The following is a 19,386-nucleotide window of genomic DNA, read 5'->3' as shown; positions in this document are numbered from 1 at the left end:
GTTGGGGCAGAGCTGCAAACTGCTGTCTGCATGCCCCTGCCCGTGGAACCCGCACTTGTTGCAGGAATGGACGGGCAGTAGATTGCAGCTCTGTCCTGGCCCTGCCCTGTGCTGTCACTGCCACAAGATCCAGGCCCCAGCCCTAGAGCAGCTCCTTACCCGGCTGTATGGCCTGCTTATGGAGACAGGCCAGGAATCCCAGAAACACGCCAGGAGCACGAGGGCATGACAGCATGGGGCCAGGCAGGGCTGAGGCCGAGCCCTGGTTCTGTGGCCCTGTGCTGTCATTGGCCATGCGCTGTCATGGCCTCATGCTCCTGGGGTCTCCATGGAAATCAGCTGGGAGCTGGGGCTGCTAGGGAATGGAGTCTGCCACGGGCTCAATCCGGTCCACAGGCCAGACTTTTCCCACCCCTGATCTAGATGCTACCAAGGCATGATACACATATACAAAATGCAGGCGTGCGTGCACATGCAAGCACACATGTGGGATCATAGTGTTAACTTTGGAATTTCATATTGCAGAGACTTTTAAAATCATCAAATTAAAAAATAAAAACAAAATAGAAAAAAGAAAAATGATTCCCTACCATAATTTAACTTTCAATGTCATTTGCACCAAAGGGCCCAAGAGGAATGTTCTTGTTTTGTAACAGGGACTCCTAGCCCTGTTAAAGGGGCTGCCCTGCTTTCCAGTAAGACCCGAACCTCCTGGGCACAGCCTACCAGCAGAGCAGGGGTTAAAAGCTGAGCCTGGCTGGCTGGTCAGCTGATGGGGCAACAGGTGACCAAAGGAGGGCTCAGACCAAAACTATATAAGCTGTGCCTGAGCCAGCCATGAGGCTCAAGCTCCAGAGAGGGTGGATTCCTGAGAACTCATAAAAAAGCCACGGTAGCTTGAGCGAGAGAACAGCCAGCGGTGGGATGCAGAGACAGAGACCCTAGAAACATAAGCAGGCAAACTGCCTTCTTTACCTTTTTTTATTATAGATTTCATAGACATCAGGGCTGGAAGGGACCTTGGGAGATCATCAAGTCCAGCCCCCTGTCCAAAGGGCAGGAAGTCAGCTGGGGTCATAGGATCCTAGCAAGATAAGCATCCAATTTACTCTTGAAGGTGTTCAATGTAGGTGCTTGAACCACCTCCGCTGGCAGACTGTTCCAGACCCTGGGGGCTCGGACAGTAAAGAAATTCTTCCTTATGTCCAGCCTGAAACGGTCTTGCAGGAGTTTGTGACCGCTCGACCTCGTCATCCTTTGGGGCACTCTGGTGAACAAACTTTCCCCCAGATCCTGGTGGTCACCCCGATAAACTTATAGGTGGCCATCAGATCACCCCTGAGCCTACACTTTTCCAGGCTAAAGAGTCCCATGTCTCTCAGCCTGTCATCGTAAGATCTGTTTTCCTGACCACTGATCATGCGCGTGGCTCTCCTCTGGACTCTCTCAAGCTTCTCCACATCCTTTATAGCCCGGGGGTTTATTGTTTATGTTCTATTTTAAACCAGTGGTTTGCGGCTGAGGCTGCAGTGGAGGTGCAGGCCTCATTAGCATCCATGGGACACAGCTGAAGGGCTAAACACCCTGTGCTATAGCAGACACAACCATACAGGGCACACAGCCCAGAGTGGAGGGATGCACTACTGCCCCAATGTCGGGTCTTACCTAGCAGGCCTAGGCTGGGAGGCCTAGCTATAATGTAAGGGGCAAAGCTGGGGAAGGCTGAAGCCCCCAAAACTCAGCACCACAGGGGTGTAGTATTAAAGAAACAGGGGAGCCAATGCCATGGTAAAGAGCCAGGAGCCCAGAGTAGTTTGTGGAGCTAGAGTCTTGAAGTCAAGTCCTAGATCATGGACCTTGGCTGGTAGACCTAACCAGAGAAAAAGGGGACAGAAGCTCAGAAGGCTGAAGCCCCCATAAAGCGACATTATACAGTCAAAACCTGCAAGGCATGGGGCATGTTAAGGGGAGGTAGGAGCGTGCAAAGAGCCCTTAAGACTGAAGCTCATCACCACAAGGTGTTAATGAGCATAGACCCAACTCTGGGAAACCCTGAGGGAGCCTCCTGTTTGGAACCCAAAGAAACATCAAGACATGGTATGCAAGTGAATGGGAGTCTGTTCCCAGCAGGAAAGGCAAGCATAAAGAGACTCAGGAGTGCCCCTAGGTGCCCATAAAGGTCACTAAGGATGGCACTCTGTTACATGTTCAAAGCCGAAAAGCATACTGGACAGCCATTATCTACAATCACCTTGGCTATGCCACATTATTTCAATTATACATTGATCTTGCATATAAAATGACCCCACGCTTGATGAAGCCTATTGTGTGCACACCATGCAGGCTCATTACAAAACAACAAAGTTGGAAGCAACTGCTTTGCTGGTAATTTCCTGGGAGAAAGGAGACAAGTACAGGATGCCAAGGTGGATACCAGGAAGGTCCCAAAAAGGATAAAGCACTCAGGAAACCTCAATATAAGTATCTTCTCTCAGAATGGGGGACTCCTGGTAGCATAGTTTATAGCTGGGTAAATGTTCACATTAATCTGTATGAATTTCCTTCACATCTATTAGGTACTAAAGAGAATATCTTCATGTATTGTAGACTTCTTGTACAAAGTAATCTTGTATTAAAAATAAAAACAACTTGAACAAGCCAATTTTAAACATCTTGAATCTGTTTTGTCCTCAAAAGATACAGGACTTCCTTCACAGTACTTCTATTTTCTCTTATAACAGTAGCAATTGGAACAGCCTGTAGAACTGTTCCACTAACCTTTCCAAAACAGAGTACATTCAAAGGAACCTTTGTATGGATATTTTAGAATTACATACTCTGTGCTGAAAGAAAGATGGATCAAGGTACTTATCAAATCTGTCTTCAAACTTGACATCTGACTTTTTCCATTTCACCTGAGGAAAGAAAAAGGTTGACATTAGAAAAGCTCATAGTACTTGCTTCGCCCACAAATACAAAGGATTTAGAAATCATGCATTCCAGACATTTTCTGAAATGTAAAATATGAATTTCAGAGACAGCAAAATACAGTGGACTGAGAGCCCTAAATACTGAAATCCACAGCATGGGCATCAGCTATGCTTGCCTCTCCACACTGCCCTGCAAAACTGTTCCAGTGCATCTCTGAGACAGATGATCTAGGAACAAGGCAGGGGGAAAGGGACACACCTCAGGTCTCCTTCAGTCTTTAAAGCAGCCTGACAGAGCAAGATGAGAGTGAGGAAAGCCGAAAGGGCCTAGACTGGGACACAAAAAGGCTGAAGGGACAGAGAAAAAGGGAATCAGTTCACATGGGTGGGAACAGAGTCCTAACCACAAAAACTTCCTTCTAAATACCAGAAGAGAACCACGAAGCCTAGAGTCTTCATTTCTTTCACTATCAGAAAAAAGGTAGAAACCCACTTGCAAAGTGTATTTCTCTTTGCCTTTCAAGTGGCTGGTTCATAGAGGATAACACCCTGCTACTGTTACATATTAGCTGCCTGCTCAAGGCAAAGAAGAGGATCCAGAAGTCCCAACCTAGATGAATTGCATGGTATTCAAAAGCAGACCTCATTCTGAAAAGCTCTCCCTGTCCCAGTTTGCTTTCATAACAGTGTAGGAAATTACATCCTGAGAAAGATCTATAAACCTACTGTCACGATCCGCATCTTCCAAGGGAGGACTATTTCAGGAAACTGAACTGGAGGACAGCAGATAGCAGGTGCTCAACTATTTTCAATAAGTTGTGTGTGCTAAGGCATGTCAGGAGGAGAAAGGAGAGTGATGTGTTTGGGACTATGGTGAAGGGAGAGAGATGTGGGAGATGGTGGAAAGGGGTCTAGGATTGGAAAGGCTCTCCTGGGCCATCAAGTCCAATGCCTTGCTATCTCACATTCCCACACTATACAATGTCATTTCTAAATGTATCAAACTCCACCTGAAAACTAATTAGAGGTTTCCTGTCTTCACTACTCCTATTGGGAGACCACTGCATGTTCCAGCTTCTCTGTTTATTAAAACTGACTTCTGTTTTCCAGCCCAAACATACTCATGGCCAGATTCTTTCCATTTGCTTTTGTGCCAACATCATCCTTCAGTTTAAATAGCTCTTCTCTTCCTCTGGCACTTCCCCACCCCTACATATTTATAAAGTGCAGTCATTTTCCCTTCTGTGTATGCTAATGGCCTGGAATCCTGGGGGGGGAAGGGGGGCATAAATGGGGGACAGGACATGATTCTGAAGCCCTCTCTGTATCTCTTTAAAAGCCAGGTTTGGTAGCTCCTCAAAAATGGATCGAATTTAAAATCCTAGATTTGGGGAAATGACTGCAATGAGCAGACCAGGGCCACAGCTGGGGAGGCCCGGAAGAAGAGCAAAGTGGGGGCTCAATCACAGAAGCAAAGATCTGGATAACCTCCCAGTGGAATGCTGTCTCTGGTGACTATGTGACAGAAGAGGACAGTAAGCAATTAATAGATTAATCAGCTACAAAGGTGTGGTTTTGCTGAAAAAGTTAGCAAAAAAAAAAAGAAAAAAGACTTCTCTCGTGCTTCAAAGTTATCATAACCACCAAGTGATACAACTGATACAATTCTTAACTTAAATATAGATCAGTGGTTCTCAACCTTTTTTGATTTGAGGCAACCTCGGATAGACTTGTGGCGCCCCCCAGGAAACAGACGGGTTAGTTTTCATTCTTTTTTGACTACAGAAAAACAGAGTTTTTCTTACTTACAGAGTTTTTCTGTTGCAAAGAACTTGGCAAGACCACAACTATAGATTTCTATTCGAAGTTTCTTATTTTGTGAATTGTGTTCATGCACCTAACAGTGCTAACATTGTAGGGCACTCCATAGTACCCCTGAAAGGATCTCAAGACACGGTAGGGTTCCATGGCACCCTGTTGAGAACCACTGGGCTACACTATATTTCTCTCACAGCCTTCATTAGCAGCTATACTCTACAGGCCCTACAAGCCAAGACCATTATTATCCTCATTCCTCTGACAGTGGGCAGGAGCAAGAAGGATGACTTGGGAACCACAGCAGCAACTGAACTGCCAGCTGGTATGACAACAGCTAATCATTAGTATACAAAAATATCTGAGTTCACCACACTAAGAAAAATCAGTGGCAAAACATCACAAATGAAGAATTCAGGTGGCCCTCTGGCATCACAGATGTTCCTGCTTTTTTTGGTGCCTCAGGGCATTGCTGAGAAAAGAGAAGTTAGGTTGCACATGGGCATCCTTGCTCTGTTTTCTGGCCCTCAGAGGTATACACGATTGCCAGCAAGGACAAAAAACACAAAAAACAAAAATGAAAATAAGAAAAAAAAAAATGCATGAGCTACCTTAACTCTTGATTAACAAAGAATTTATGTTGTGTTAGCAGCTAGAAGCCCAGAAATACACACTGGGTCTGCCTTGTCTTAACCAAAAGATTATTTAACCTAAAGAACAAATTTCTCCAAATTTTGTGATTAGCTCCATACCTTCCTTACTGCTTCCCATCTAAACCCTATAATGAATTATTAAATTTTTCACACATTTTTCTCATCATAGGCTTTCATCACTGTCATGTGTGCTTTACAGTGCAATTTATGCACATTCTTGAATTCATGCTTATAGCACTTTCTGGGCTAAACTGGTTTTCCCATTCTATAGATGGGAAAACAAGGGACAGAGATAAGGCCACTAATTTTGGTGCCCAACTTGACAGCCGTAGGAACTGATTTTTCAGAGCATTTAATTACAACTGACATCATATGCAATTATGCTCATTCAGCACTTGCACACATCTGACCAAGTGTATCATTATTAGACACTGGTGTGCCAGAACCCACAACTGAACAATCTGGTTTAAGTGATGAGCCAAGTATCAACATTAGGACTGACAGAGACAGATACAGAAGTCAAGTTCCCAGTCTGAATTCTGTTACCATTGCAAAGGGCTATGCTTTCTCTTCCTGTAATTCACTTGCTTAATTCACTATGTGCTTTCCAACTCCTACAACAAATGGCACAAAGAGTCTTACAGATAGACAACCCTTTCCTGTACAACAGAGCCCTGATTATTTCCTTAATGATTTATCTTGTGATGTGAATCCAGCAGGGATAACGTGGAACATATAATTAAAATATGTTTGCTTGTTTTTTTAAGGAAATTTGTTAGTGTCCCAAGTCAAATTGGCCAAATTAGTTCCAAATCTGTGAGAGTCGTTCAAGAACCATATCTGGCCCTGCTATCGGCAAGCATCCTCCACTCCCACCAGAGGGTTCAGATATTTCCAAATCCTTTGGTGGACATCCTACATGCAGGCCCAAGGCGTGGGGTTCAGATACGCCCCAACTTTACTTCCCCCCAGCCATATGGCTGCAGAAACAAGCTAGGGAGGAGTCTCCCACTTCCATTAAGTTGACATATAGCCAAGATCTTCCCACTGGAAGTGAAAGTGGGGGGCTAACTATGCATTACCTCCGTCACTGTACTACCCCTTGCCACTTCCGTGGTTTTCCCGTCAGTAGAAAAACCACCTTGGTGGTCATGGTATATCATTAAAAAATATGCATGAGTGAGAAGGTGATATTCAGGTTGCAAGGATAAGTTAAAAGATTTCACTTACAAGTGTTTGACTTTGTAACTTTGTTTCTTGTGATCTTTTCTGACATTCTTCACATAAGATGACAGACTGACTGAACTTAAAATTGATTCTAAGATCATGGCACCCATCCCCACAATCTGTACTTCGTATCACCTAACTTTCTTATTTACTTTCATTCTCTCCCATCCTCCCACCACTCTTTTGCACCCTCGACTTCTCATTCCCTCCCTCATTCCTGCAGGCTTTTCTCAGTTTCCTACTCCATTTTCTTATCCTCACTGACCAATCGCAAAGAAGTTACTTTTGTTCCCAACACCACCTTTAAGTGGGGACTTACTAATCTATATCCAAGAGGCCCTGTCTGGTGCTATAAAAACTGTAAGGAATTTCACCTTCCCCTTTCCATGCCCCTCAGTCCGTCATGGCATGCCTGCTGAGATGCACTCCAACTCTCCTGCCTTCAACCCAAAGCCACAGGCAGCAATGACAACAATCAGAATGGCCTCCTCCCAGTCAGGAGCTGCATGCTTCTTGACCAAGCAGCTCCAAAGCACAACACAGTTAGGAGCCGATTACTGCAGAGTGCTTAATAAATTGCATTACAGGGAACCTAGCCCTGTACTAACATTGTGAAATAGGTTAGCAGTGTCTCAGTTCACAGTTTACATCTACGCGCTTGGGTAGTCATTGCTGTTCTGGGAAAGACTGAACAAACCTCTGAGCTGGATATTAAAGTTACTTCCAGCTGTGAAACTATTGCCCAGTTCCAACCAGACTGGTGCAGCATGGCTTAAAGCCAAAAAAACCTCAACTCCACACTCACCAGAAGCATCTTGTGTGTTTCTCTATTACCAAGTGCAGCTGGATTGTTAACAACTTATCCACAAAAAAGTTTTCAGCATCATTTCATATTGCTACATTTCCAACAAGGATACTGCCAAATCAGTGGCAGAGGCTGCCGTGCACGAACTGCTGCACTATCAAAATAAGGCTATGTTCACAAAAGATCTCCAGAAAAAAATCCAGCGTCTCATCCACTAGATCCAAGAAGGAATCAAGATAAGGTCTTGAGGTCTCCAAACCAGTAGGAGCCCGATGGGAACATCTTTCTCTAATAAGTCTAGGAGCCACTCAGGAAACTGGTAAAATCAAGAGTCTAGAGAAAGAATGGGCCCTATAATGCTGGGATCTGAAATGGGAAAACTATTGAGAGCGAGAGAGAGAGAGAGAGAGAGAGACTCCGAGTCTCTGTAACACTTCTGCTGAAAAGAAAAGGTTAGAGAAAAGAAGCTGAAGTTTATCCAGAACACATATGTGAAACCAATTCTCTACACTTCAAACTACAGGAGTACAATCCTAGCAAGACTTTTATGTTAAATAATCTGCCTTCTAAAATAAGATAACAGTTTTTGTGCTAGAACTGTTTATGCTAACACATTCTGAAAAAAAGTCAACACATTAAGAACTCGAAACTGCTGCTCAAAGAACGGCTGACAGTGAGATGTGATGTCTCTGAAAGCAATGGAAAAAACTTCATTAAATGAAGACAAGGGAGAACCTCACCACTCTATATCAAATAGACCAAGGTACACTTATTCTATCACACACAAGTATCTGCCTAATATACTTCACCAACATTCAAAACACAAAACAGAAGGCTCTACAGGCACTCCTCTAAATAGCAGTGCCTCTCAACTCTGATTTGCAAAACATGAAAAAGCCATTAATGCTAAAGTAGTATCCTTAGCAAAGGATTTCAAGGACTCAACAGCGTTTTGCTACAAGCTGAGAATGCAGTTTAGGTCAACAGAAGTTATTGCTATCTGTTGTCCATTCTGTGGTTTCAAGGATCATTGCTCTATAGGTGTGGGTACTACTTACAAAGCCCTCATCTGGTCAATCATCTTAGATTTCACAGAAAAGAAATTCTCTAAAGAAAACTTATACACCTTAAAGGCTTCAGTTCATTTTAAATGCTGCAAATGAGTGTTTAAATTTCATTTTGTATATAAGGATAAAGCACGCCTTTACTTCTTAAAACTGCTTTCCATATTAAACCCAGACAGCCACCTGGAATTTGTGGTGAACAAACTGAATGGATTTGTTACACTGCACCCTGCAAATTCTCTCATCCTATGTGTACTCCTCCATTACTTACTGAGTAAGACATTTGGATCTTTGTATTTGGTACCAATTTGACCTTTCCTTCACTGGTCAGATTCACATCCACAATTCTATTTCCATTGTAACCAATTTCAAGTTTTTTATAGGTCCAAAGATAGTAGTCTTCCCCATTTTCATCTGCTTCACCGACAATCCCTGCAAAAGAAACAAAGCATGGGTGAAAAATAAGAGTCAAGTACAAACAAGTTTCAAAAGTATTTTGTGAAGAATTTTCATGAATGCTTAGTGTCCCACAGCATATTACAAAAGTAATCATGGTAGCTAAAATCAACAAATTGCATCTAATCACCAACTTTTCAACTAGCAGGTTTAATTAGGCTGTACCTTAAAACCACAGGTTATTTTTTTTCAGCACAACAAGCATTTAGTGAAGGTATCATAGCCATCAAACAGCTGAAGACACAAGAGCCTGAAATTAGAATTTAAAAAACACCTGATGTATCATTGTTCTCTTTTTAAAATCTGAATCCAGGACAAATGACCACTCAAGCTCCAAACCTATGAGCTTGCTGTCTCTAAACCCCAATCATTTGCTTCACTTTGTTTCTTCTTTCCTTTGTTCCACCATCTTTTAATTGCTCATTGTCTTCCTTCCTCTCCAATTGCCGTTGCTCCACATTCATTCTATACCCTAATATTATTTACTGACACATCTGCTCCAATCACATATTTGTTGTCCTGGTTAGGTTTTCTGCTCCTTGAAAAATTATAGATTTAGACTACTCTACTTTTGCAGAAGAACTACATCAGGTGCTGCCCCATTCATATCTAAGCTGAGCATTTAAAATAAAAACTTTTTAATTTTCATTACAAGGTATTTTGAAGGAAATTCTCAATTTGCTCACACACTAATCACATCTTGACTCACCAGAGGGAGAACAGATCAGATGTTATCAGGACTACTGGACTGAACAAGACTAATGATTCTCATAAAAGTTATAAATCCTGACTTTCATGAAGTTGCCTTACCAAGAGTTACAGAATGCAAGGAATTCACCATAAAAGAGTTGGATCCTATCACTATCGAGAAGCTGGACCTCAGGCATGGCACTCGTACTTCTCCTCAAAAGAAAAGCTTGAAGTCATATGTCCCCAACTTTTCCTAACACCTCAGAAGATAGGATGTCTAAGAATCATCCATAAATATATAAAATGAACCGGTCTTTTCTCAAGTTCTCTGTAAAGAGGGCAACAATCTGAATTATAAATTACTACTACAGTAATACCAAAAGTGTATGAACATAGGAAGGAAGCCTCAAAAGCCAGAAGAAAAGTAAGGATAAGGATTACCGCAAAGGAGCAGACATATGAAGAAACAGCACTTGTATATTATCTATATTCTGTAGTTTTCAAGGAGATATTTTTCTTTGTTTTTCACTCAAGCTCATCTGTCAGTGTTCCTTTGTGTGTAGCACAAGAGAAACATTTGCCAATTTTTAGCTATGCCAGTCAGCCTGCCACCTGGCCTGCCATCTGTTCCCAGGGCAGTATCCAAGGAGTTGGTAGCCCAGACCTCTAAACTAATCAAGACCACTAAGACCAACCCTTATGTGAAGGACTGTATTTAAAACACACCACTCCTACCACACAAGACAACTACTTGCAATGCAGTAGAGGAGCCTAGCAATTCCCTACCTGGCCTTTGCAGTAAGTCAAAGAAAAATATCCCCAAAACTTCATTTTACCCTAATGGAGTTAAAGAATGATTAGGTGATCATCTTAAAGTTACTAAACCAGGTGCATCCTTCCAGTGTTGAGGTCAGTGCCTTTTCATTATCTATAGCCAGAAAAACCTATTGTACATGTAGACATTCAGCAAGCACTACTACATTTCAGCCCTTCCACCTAAATGAAACTGCAGTATTAATGGACTTGTGTTTCACTAGTGAGTCTGACACTGGTTTAATCAGTCCTACTATGGTGGACACCCTGGAAAAACATAACATACTGGCAGACAGACCTCATGCTCAAAGACACAATGAAGGCAGCCTCAGACACAAGCCCATCTGGACAGAAACTCAGATGGATTACTACCTGTCAAGAAAAGTGGTCTGCTTTCACAGTTAGATCAAACAAACTGCCTAGAGTTCACAGACAGCAGCTATGCCACTGGATCCTATTACATTAAATTCCTTAGAACATTCTTATGAACTGCTACTCATTTCCACATCAGAGATAAAACAGGAAGACAAGCTAAGGCAAAAGATGCTACGACTCTGTCTACACTGTGAAAAGGTCAAGGGGTTAGATGGCATGGTGCATAAGACTCAAGTAATCAGGAACAGACCTCCAAATGTTGCTTATCCTGGCAGAACTGAACAAAATGAAGGTCTGCGTGTCACAGCAGGAAGTCAGATTCAGCACAAAGAAACCTGAGGATAAGCTTTAAAAGTTTAACCTATTAGTTATAGTTACCAGAAAACCCATCTGGTTATTCCTAGCACTACACGAGAAATTTATCACTATCCAGGGCATTCCTAGTATATCAATCACTTATCTAGGCTTTCCTACTTCCATACTCCTCATGGTAGTTTAAACTCAAATTACATTTTTATGTTTCATAAATGTTTTATATTTTATATACTTTTATAAACTATATGTTTATATTCTTGCCAATAGGCTCATCCAAGCCACAAAGTTTACAGAGACAGAGCTAGTGTAGGTACCTAAAGCAGTATAGGTACCTAAAGCATAGTATAGCTAGTGTAGGTACCTAAAGCCAGGGCTGCTTCCAGTGTGCTGGGCGTGCCATCTCTTTCTCTCTGGGCTGAGGTGGCCACCAGCACAAAAGCAGAAGCATGAACTTGTCCACTGCTGCAGTGCACCCTGCAACCACTCCCGAAGTCTGGACCCTGCAGCTGCTGGCCATGTCCACAGATACCCAAACATGGAAGGCATGCCAGAGCTACGGACTGGTTCAGGCTTCCACACTGGTAGCACCCCCGCAAACCCGCCTCCTGAAGCCCCAAAAGGGAAGCTGCCGGCCACATGTGGACAGCTGTGGACATGGGCAGCAGCTGCCAAGTCCAGACTTGGAGTGCGGTGGGGGGTGGTTTGCTAAAACTGCAGGCAGGTTGAGGTTTCTGAGCTGGTCACAGCTGCAGGAGAGGCTCTTGACAGGTCACCAAAATGCATTAAGTGGACTGCCAGCAAAAATAATTACACACCCCAGCTCTACATGGTACTGCATTCAAAGGTGCCATGCAGACATGCACAACATTTTCAGTTCTTTTGTCTTCCAAGTGTGATGCTATTTTTCTACTAGTAGTCTGCATATCATTTTTAGCCATTTTCAGAGTGCTTTTCAGAGTTCCCCATGCCCCCTTCCCTCATCAAGATGGGAGTCTGGCTACGGCCCCACCCTGCTGGTTTTTAGTGCTCAGCATCTTTGATACGCCAGTGCCCTGCCCTCACCATTGCCCTGCCCTCACCATTGCCCTGCCCTCACCATTGCCCCCTACTCCCAACCCACAGCCCCCGTCTGTCCGTCCCCAGCCCTGCTGGTGCCGCTCACTCCCAACCTGCTTCACGCTGTCCCCAGCCACCCAGTGTGTCGGGAAGTCGGGGGTATATATATGTGTGGGGCAAGGGGTGCATAGGCACAGGAAATGCCATAGGCAATAAATATATTGCAGGATCCCTGTGCCCACAGCAGGGCATGAGGCTGTAGCCTGGCTGGACTGTCACCTGGCAGGAGACATCTCCATGACCCAGCAGGCAGGTCCCAGCACAGAAGGGAGTGCATGCTGCCATGAGCGCTCAGGTCACCCCCTGCCTACCCGACAGCGGCAGGGGGTGCCATAGTAGCAGTGGCACAGAGCTGTGCCCCCCTACTGCTGCTGGATTGGCAGAGATGCCTCACCTTGGTGGCCATGGCAGCACAGCACTCCCAGCAGTGGTGGCAGCAGCAAAACTGATCCCGCCCCACTCCACCCTCTTACGCCAGGTCCTGGCCTCACGGCCAATTGCCTGTGGCCTGCCACTGCAACAGACTTACCTGCAGGGAGTTGCAAGAGCTGCTTTCCATAATGTTTCCTGGTTGTATTGCTGGCCATGGGCATGTGTATGCACACACATGCATGTGGTGCCCCCTGCTTCTAACTGTCCTTCTCCTGCTCCCCCCAACCCCAAGCATATCCTCAAAGGCTGGAACTCTGCCATCCTGCAAGGAGAAACCTGTGGTTCCCCAAATTATTCTCTTTTAAAGGAGAAAATCCTTTTTTCCATGGGTACCAGAAAACCTGGATCCCTGGTCATGAGTCTAACAAATCCTGCGTAAATGTAGGAACACTAAGGCTAGTTCAGAGGCATCAAACACTCAGCCTCTAGTGCTGCTCCTGGGTCTGATCAGACCCATGTAGAGAGTGGTGCATGCCTATAGCATGGCGCTGGACTGTGGACTCCTGCCCCTCTGCTTCCCCCAAAATACCCAATCTAGGGCCCCTTCCAGTAGTGTGCAGCACAGGTTTTAGACTGGCTGGAGCAGGTGACATATGCAAGGCAGTTCTGGAGCAGGCACTGTGCGCAGTGCAATCTGGCTGGAGCAGGCACCATGTGTAGCACAGCTGCTGCTCAGGCAGGACCACACCACATGTAGCGCCTGTTCTGGCTACTCTGGGATCTGTATTGCGTGCACTGCAGGTCTAAGACCAGCTGGAGCAGTTGCCAAATCAGGTATCCTGGGGGTAAGGAAAGACGGAGGAGGGGTCTGTGGGCCTGATCCAACCCACAGACTGCCTCCCACCGTTCATCTGGTCCACAGAGCCAGATGAGTTTGACACCCTTGCTCTAGTCAGTCAACCACTTTCAACTTCTGCTTAGTTGGTCCATCTCCAACTCAAAAACTTCTCCCAGCCCAAAGTTTGTTGGCGCACACAGCAATTGTTCAAATTATTTAGCTGTGAAAAATTTGTTTGTCCTTTTTAAATTAAATTTTAATTTTTAAAAATTAAGTCATCAGAAGTCCTTGGTTTTGTTGTTTACATAATAAGGATTGAGCTCTGCTACAAAAACCTACTCACGCTAAACAATTTTCCTTCAATAAATTCAGTATTTGATGTCAGTCACAAAATGTTCCAAAGTAAGGCTCACAACACAGCCCTTATAAACAAGCACTAAGTAGAAATTCTGTTCTGAAAGGTATTCAAGTGAAAAAGGAAAAAAATCCCAACAACAAGCTTTATTTGGATAACTGATAAGCCAAATAAGAGTGCACCAGAGGGACAGCAACTACTGTGCTCCAAGTCCAGAAGCATTACTCAACAGCATGTTCTGGGATGCTAACATCAACAGCTGAAAAAAAAACCTTTTGTAGAAATAAGTCATCCATGCCTGACTGCCTTTAAAGGTTTGCCAAGAGTACAACATATGGTGCTCTCAAGATAGTACCGTTTATCACCACAGATGCCAGAATCACTCTGCTCCTCCCATTCTTACCCACATCTTTGCTAAGTTTTCCTCATTAAAATACCTTCTATTTTGTCTCTGCAGTTACAAGACTAGTAGAGCTAAGCCTCATTTTTAAAGCTTGAAGAATCTGGCTGAATAAGAAGGTGGATATTTACACATGTAAAACTTTGCCCATGAAACCTGACACTAAGACACACTGCAGGCAAGTGAGAACTGCACAGCTTTCGCCATTAGGATAAACAGTGGCCTAGGAAACCAGAGAGAATGAAGAGGAAAGGAGAAGTCATAGACCCCAAGGATAAGGAAAGAAAAAAGTTTTGGATTCTGAACTGAAGTACATCTTCTAGATTAGGGATGGGCAATTATTTGGGCCTGCAGTGACAGCAAGGGACCTGGGCCCAGGGCAGAGCCACTATCTGCTATTTGTATGCCTCTGTGATGGGCACCAATTCCACGGGGAAGGGAGTGCAGGGAGCAGATTATGGCTCTGCCCTGGGCCTTGGCCCCACACTGCCACCACCCCAAGATCCTGAACCTAGCCCCAGATGCAGCTCCCTGCCCACCTGTGGCCCTGTTGCACCCACCCAGCCACACAACCTGCCTACACAGCTCCCAGCCAGGTCTCCATGGAGAACCTGGGATCATGGGGCAATGACAGAATGGTGCTGGGGCAGAGCCCCATTTCTGAGGGCAGGGGTGTGTGGGGAACGGATCATAGCTCTGCCCTGGCCCACAGCCCCATGATGTCACTGCCTTGTTCAGCTGAGTGGATGGGATGGGGCTGTGGGCAGGCAGAAAGCTATGTCCAGAGCTGGGTCTGGGATCCTGGGTGACAGCATGGGGCTGGGACGGGCCAGAGCTGCAATCCGCTCCCTGCAAACCCCTGCCTGCTACAGGGCTGTGCAGGCAGTGGATTGAGGATCTGACTCAGGCTCCGCATTATCATTGCCCCAAGATCCTGGGGTTTTTCTGACCCCACCCGTCTGTCTCATTCCTGAATACCTCTTTCCCCAGGCCTGTGGTTCCATCCCAGCTGCCCAGCTGAGCACCCTGCCCGTGCAGTGGGTACAGGGCAGACAGGTTGGGATGCCAACTCAGTGGGGCTGTGTTTGGTGGCTGCAGCCATAGGAAGTCACTGCTGGGGCTGCCAGGAAATGGAGTTCAGCTGTTGTGCCACCCCAGCCCTGCTGCGCGCCCAGGGGTGGCAAGACTGGCCACATGTGCCATGGCTCAGGCTGTTCCCTTCGCCTAAGCTGGGTGGGACCAAGGGACCTGCTATAAGCCATACAAAATTCCTAAGCGGGCCAGACCCAGCCCATGGGCCATATTTTGCCCACCCCTGTTTTAAATCTACTTAAGAATATCAACAAATTGCTCTGTATAAACCAGTCTTCCAGAGAGTCAAGGGAAAAAGAGGAAATAAGTTAAATTTATTCCTTATTTAATGTCATTAACAAGACAAGTCACATCATTCAGGTAATTGTCCTGAAACAGACAGTAGTTAACATCAATGGATGAGTTATACAATGCTTTCAGCTTTGAACCTAAGGAACAAAAATGTTCATTTTGCACTTGGACTTTGGGACAAAAGCATGTAAAACTTTGTGACAATGAATCTATCTCCTTTATTTGTCCCAATTCTCAACACCTTGCTGCTTGCTGAGGAAGTTAAGCAAAATTATTTGAAAAATGATGAGAGAGCAAGTAAATACACTTCACACAGGCATAGTACTTCACACAGTCCATTCAAAAAGTTCAATTTACTTCTAATATCGTTAAGTGGCTTTTTAATTACTATTTAGCTCCTACCTTAATAATGCAAAGTGATGAGAAAACTAAGAAGCTTACTGAATCTGAGAGACAAAATCCCAGTTGTACTATGCCAAAAGGCAAATTGTGGCCTCTGTTACACATACAGCTAATGACATGACTTGGCATATCCCACGACAGAACTGAGAATTAGCAGAACATCAATTTAAGGAAAGAATTGTCAAAGCAACTTTTTTACTCTTTCTATGTAAACTGTAACTGAAACAATGCAAGTCACCAAAAGGTATTCTAGCAAGATATCTTCTTATGTATTCATAAACTACATTCTGATCAATGGTTTCCCCGAAGAAATCTTAGTCATTAGATACAACAATTCCATAAATCTTACCAGCACACAAAGCCCAATTGCTTTGGTTTCAATCAGTTATTAGGACTTATCACTTACCCCATATTGGCAAGTCATCAATATACATCTGGTACCAATAGTGATTCTTGATAGCATACACAAATGCATCTCTCTTTGCTTTATCCAAGTCAATTTCACAGTACGTAGTCTGCATTACATCATCTGTAAAAATTAAAACAATGTTAACAGATGCATTAATGAGATGGCTCTAATTAAACACAAAATAAACTGAAGAATGTGTACTTCCAGAGCCTGTAATTCCTTATTTTCTTGCATACAACCTGCCCCCAGATGGAACAGGCACCTGGTTTTTGAAAGTCAGAAAGAAGAAAACAGAAGGGACAGAGCTTAATCTTCAGCTGACTCATCCTCCCTTTCCTACATAACCAAAGCCAAACCCCTAGCTGCTGGTGACCAGCAGGGTCTCCATGGTGGTAGGTAAAGCTATGATTTTGAAAAGAGTCTGCACTAAATAGCTAAAGGGTATGAGCTGAAGAAGCTGTGAAAGAACCAGAAGCACCTAGCACAGAAAAATTGCCTTAATGGAATTTAGCTTGATTAGTGAAACATCAAGGCCATTACAAAAGGAGAGACGAGCATTAACATCTGTAGAATGAAGAACAATCAGCTATTAAGACAAAGGAGTCCCTCAGCTAACTAAACAGTAACGTTACAGTTGCTGCACTGTAAAGCAGGAATCAAACTAGGGTGCTTCCAACTCTAAACAAAAAAAGTCAGCTTGCCCAGATAAATATATGCAACCTAATTTTGTGGGGCTGACTGCACAGGTGTGGGGTGGAAGGTGTGTGCTGTATGTGAGAAAATACACCACTTTACTGCATACCCTAATACACAAACATTTCCCAATACAGTAAAAAAAGGTGGGATTTCAAAGCATCCTATGATAAATAAATAAATGAAGATATGCCTTTCTAAGAGGCATTTTACTTGAACAAGTTAAGTGAAGACAAGTAAAGTCAGCAGCAAACTTGTACTAATAACCACTCCCAAAGGCTTTTTTTTTTTTATTAGAAACACCTGCTAACCAAGTGTCAAACCTGTAAACCATTTTAAAGGTACATTACTGTATATAGTTAGTAAGTGCTGCAAGTACTGCAACACAATATATTAGGTAACAATATAAACTAACTTACGTGCCACTTTCAGGAAGCTAGTGCCATATTATATAAAGTATTATATAAAAATTCAAGATGTCATAAAAAGTACTAAACGATGACTGTTGATACAAAAAGGGTATTAGGGAACTGAGCTGAGCTGCCCGGAAATTTAAATCAAGGTATTTTTACTTTGAAAAGTAACTATTTGTCAAAAGAACGTGTACACACATTCAGATGATGGGATAATTCTCCCAGGTTTGTTTTCCTGCCAGAAAAACTTATCCAGAGACTCATACACAGAAATTTGAATACTAAGCTCTTGAAGAGCAGAGATCTTGCAGGACTAACAGGGCACCCCTAAGCACACATCTCAGCATGCTCTTCAGGGTCTCTATTCTGCCTGGAGACAGATGGCAGGAGTGCACTGGGAAGCCCCAAGTGGCAGATCCAGACTGATCAGTGTCAGTCTGTCTCTCCCTGAAGCACAAAGTAGGGATTGTGAAGGGGGCATATTCTATCCCATGCTTGGTTGGAGAAACAGAGTACAGACACACATGGTCTCCTGGGGGAGGGAGGAGGAAGGGGATAGAGACAGGTGGGAGCAAAGCATCCTGGGATGCTGAAGAACTATACTGTAACTTCTCTCAGAAGAAAACATGTACAGACATTCACTCTCCCAGGAGTACTTTAACCCTGGTTGTTTCCAGGTTATTTTACTCTGTACACTAGTGGTTTCTCCTGGGACACAAGCAACTCTCTCAGGAGAAACTGAATGTCTGTAACATGGCCGAAGTCAAACTGTCCAGGATACAATTTTTGGTCAAAATTAAACATAAACCTACTGGATTACAGGCTATTCTGGGGATCAGTGGATCTCTTTCCCCACTCCATTGTGAAACATTTCCAAACAGAATGAACAGAACAAATGGAAATGTCAGAGACTCAGACTTCTTTGCTAAACCAAATTCTTGCTTTCAAGATGTATCACTAGGAAAAGAGTGCGTTTTAAGTGCTCTAAAGTCATTTAGTAGTTGGAAAGAAAAAACAGCATGACCATATAAGTCAGCACTCTAAGGATAGCTACATTGCCTCTAGAATATAACCCACTTTGAGAGCTGCTCTTTCTGGCTCTTTCACTATCAGGTTTCGATGCCTCAAACAAAATGTTATGCCTGGGCTGCAGAAGCCGGCACGGTTTATTTTGTTTTCTTTTTCTTTGTTTTTTTTAATTGGTCAATTCAGTTCTTATTTAATGTAACTAAATATTTTGCAGCTCAAGTTTAGAAAGGTTTATTTTAAGCCACATTTGACCCCGACAGATTAACTACTGCTCAAGAAGATGACTTGCTATTAAGCAAAACATGAATCACAATTCGAGCTTAGTATGAAACTGACAAAGAATGGCAATAAAGCACCAAGTATTTTGGGAAAAATGTAAATCCTCCATTTAGTCAAAAATCCAGAGCTTAGAGACTTTGATTACTTTTCTAAGCAACACTAAGATGACTCTAAAAATCTGTTACAGCACTGACAAGCAGACACACGACTGCTTACAGACATTAAAAAACAAAATGAAAACAACCCTCCCCCCCACCCCAAAATGGTGCTTTACTTTAAACTTGATGCGTTCCCACACCGAGCTCCATGAATACCCAAGAGTCGGCACCCCAGTTGGACCCAGCTCTGCAGCATCTGTATAGATTGAGCGCTTTTATGAGGCTTTTTTTATGCTTTTATCTAATAGCTGATTGAATCAGCTTTAGCTAAAAGTACCAAAAAGCCCTGTTGAAGTGTCCTAACCTATACAGATGCTGCACTGCTTCTTCCAGTAAAGCATGGGGTTTGGGGTTTTTTTTTTTGTTTTGTTTTGTTTGGGGGGGAGGTTGGGGGGG

At 43.7% G+C, this 19,386-nt stretch overlaps 1 protein-coding gene across 1 annotated transcript in view; it reads right to left on the bottom strand.

The window, feature by feature from the left end:
- Positions 1-19,386, bottom strand: part of TM9SF3 (transmembrane 9 superfamily member 3) — a 104,461-nt gene that overhangs the window by 51,017 nt on the left and 34,058 nt on the right. Inside the window, exons 3-5 of the mRNA XM_019555993.1 lie at positions 16,416-16,538; positions 8,766-8,926; positions 2,838-2,915 (exon numbers count right to left, since the gene is read on the bottom strand). Of these exons, the coding sequence (XP_019411538.1) occupies positions 2,838-2,915; positions 8,766-8,926; positions 16,416-16,538 (362 nt within the window). The remainder of the gene's footprint in view (positions 1-2,837; positions 2,916-8,765; positions 8,927-16,415; positions 16,539-19,386) is intronic.

Source organism: Crocodylus porosus, unplaced genomic scaffold (assembly GCF_001723895.1).
Source record: "Crocodylus porosus isolate Cpor-Errol unplaced genomic scaffold, CroPor_comp1, whole genome shotgun sequence".
NCBI lineage: Eukaryota > Metazoa > Chordata > Crocodylia > Crocodylidae > Crocodylus > Crocodylus porosus.
Note: the sequence above shows the minus strand (reverse complement) of the source record. Positions and strands in the feature narration are given on the sequence as shown.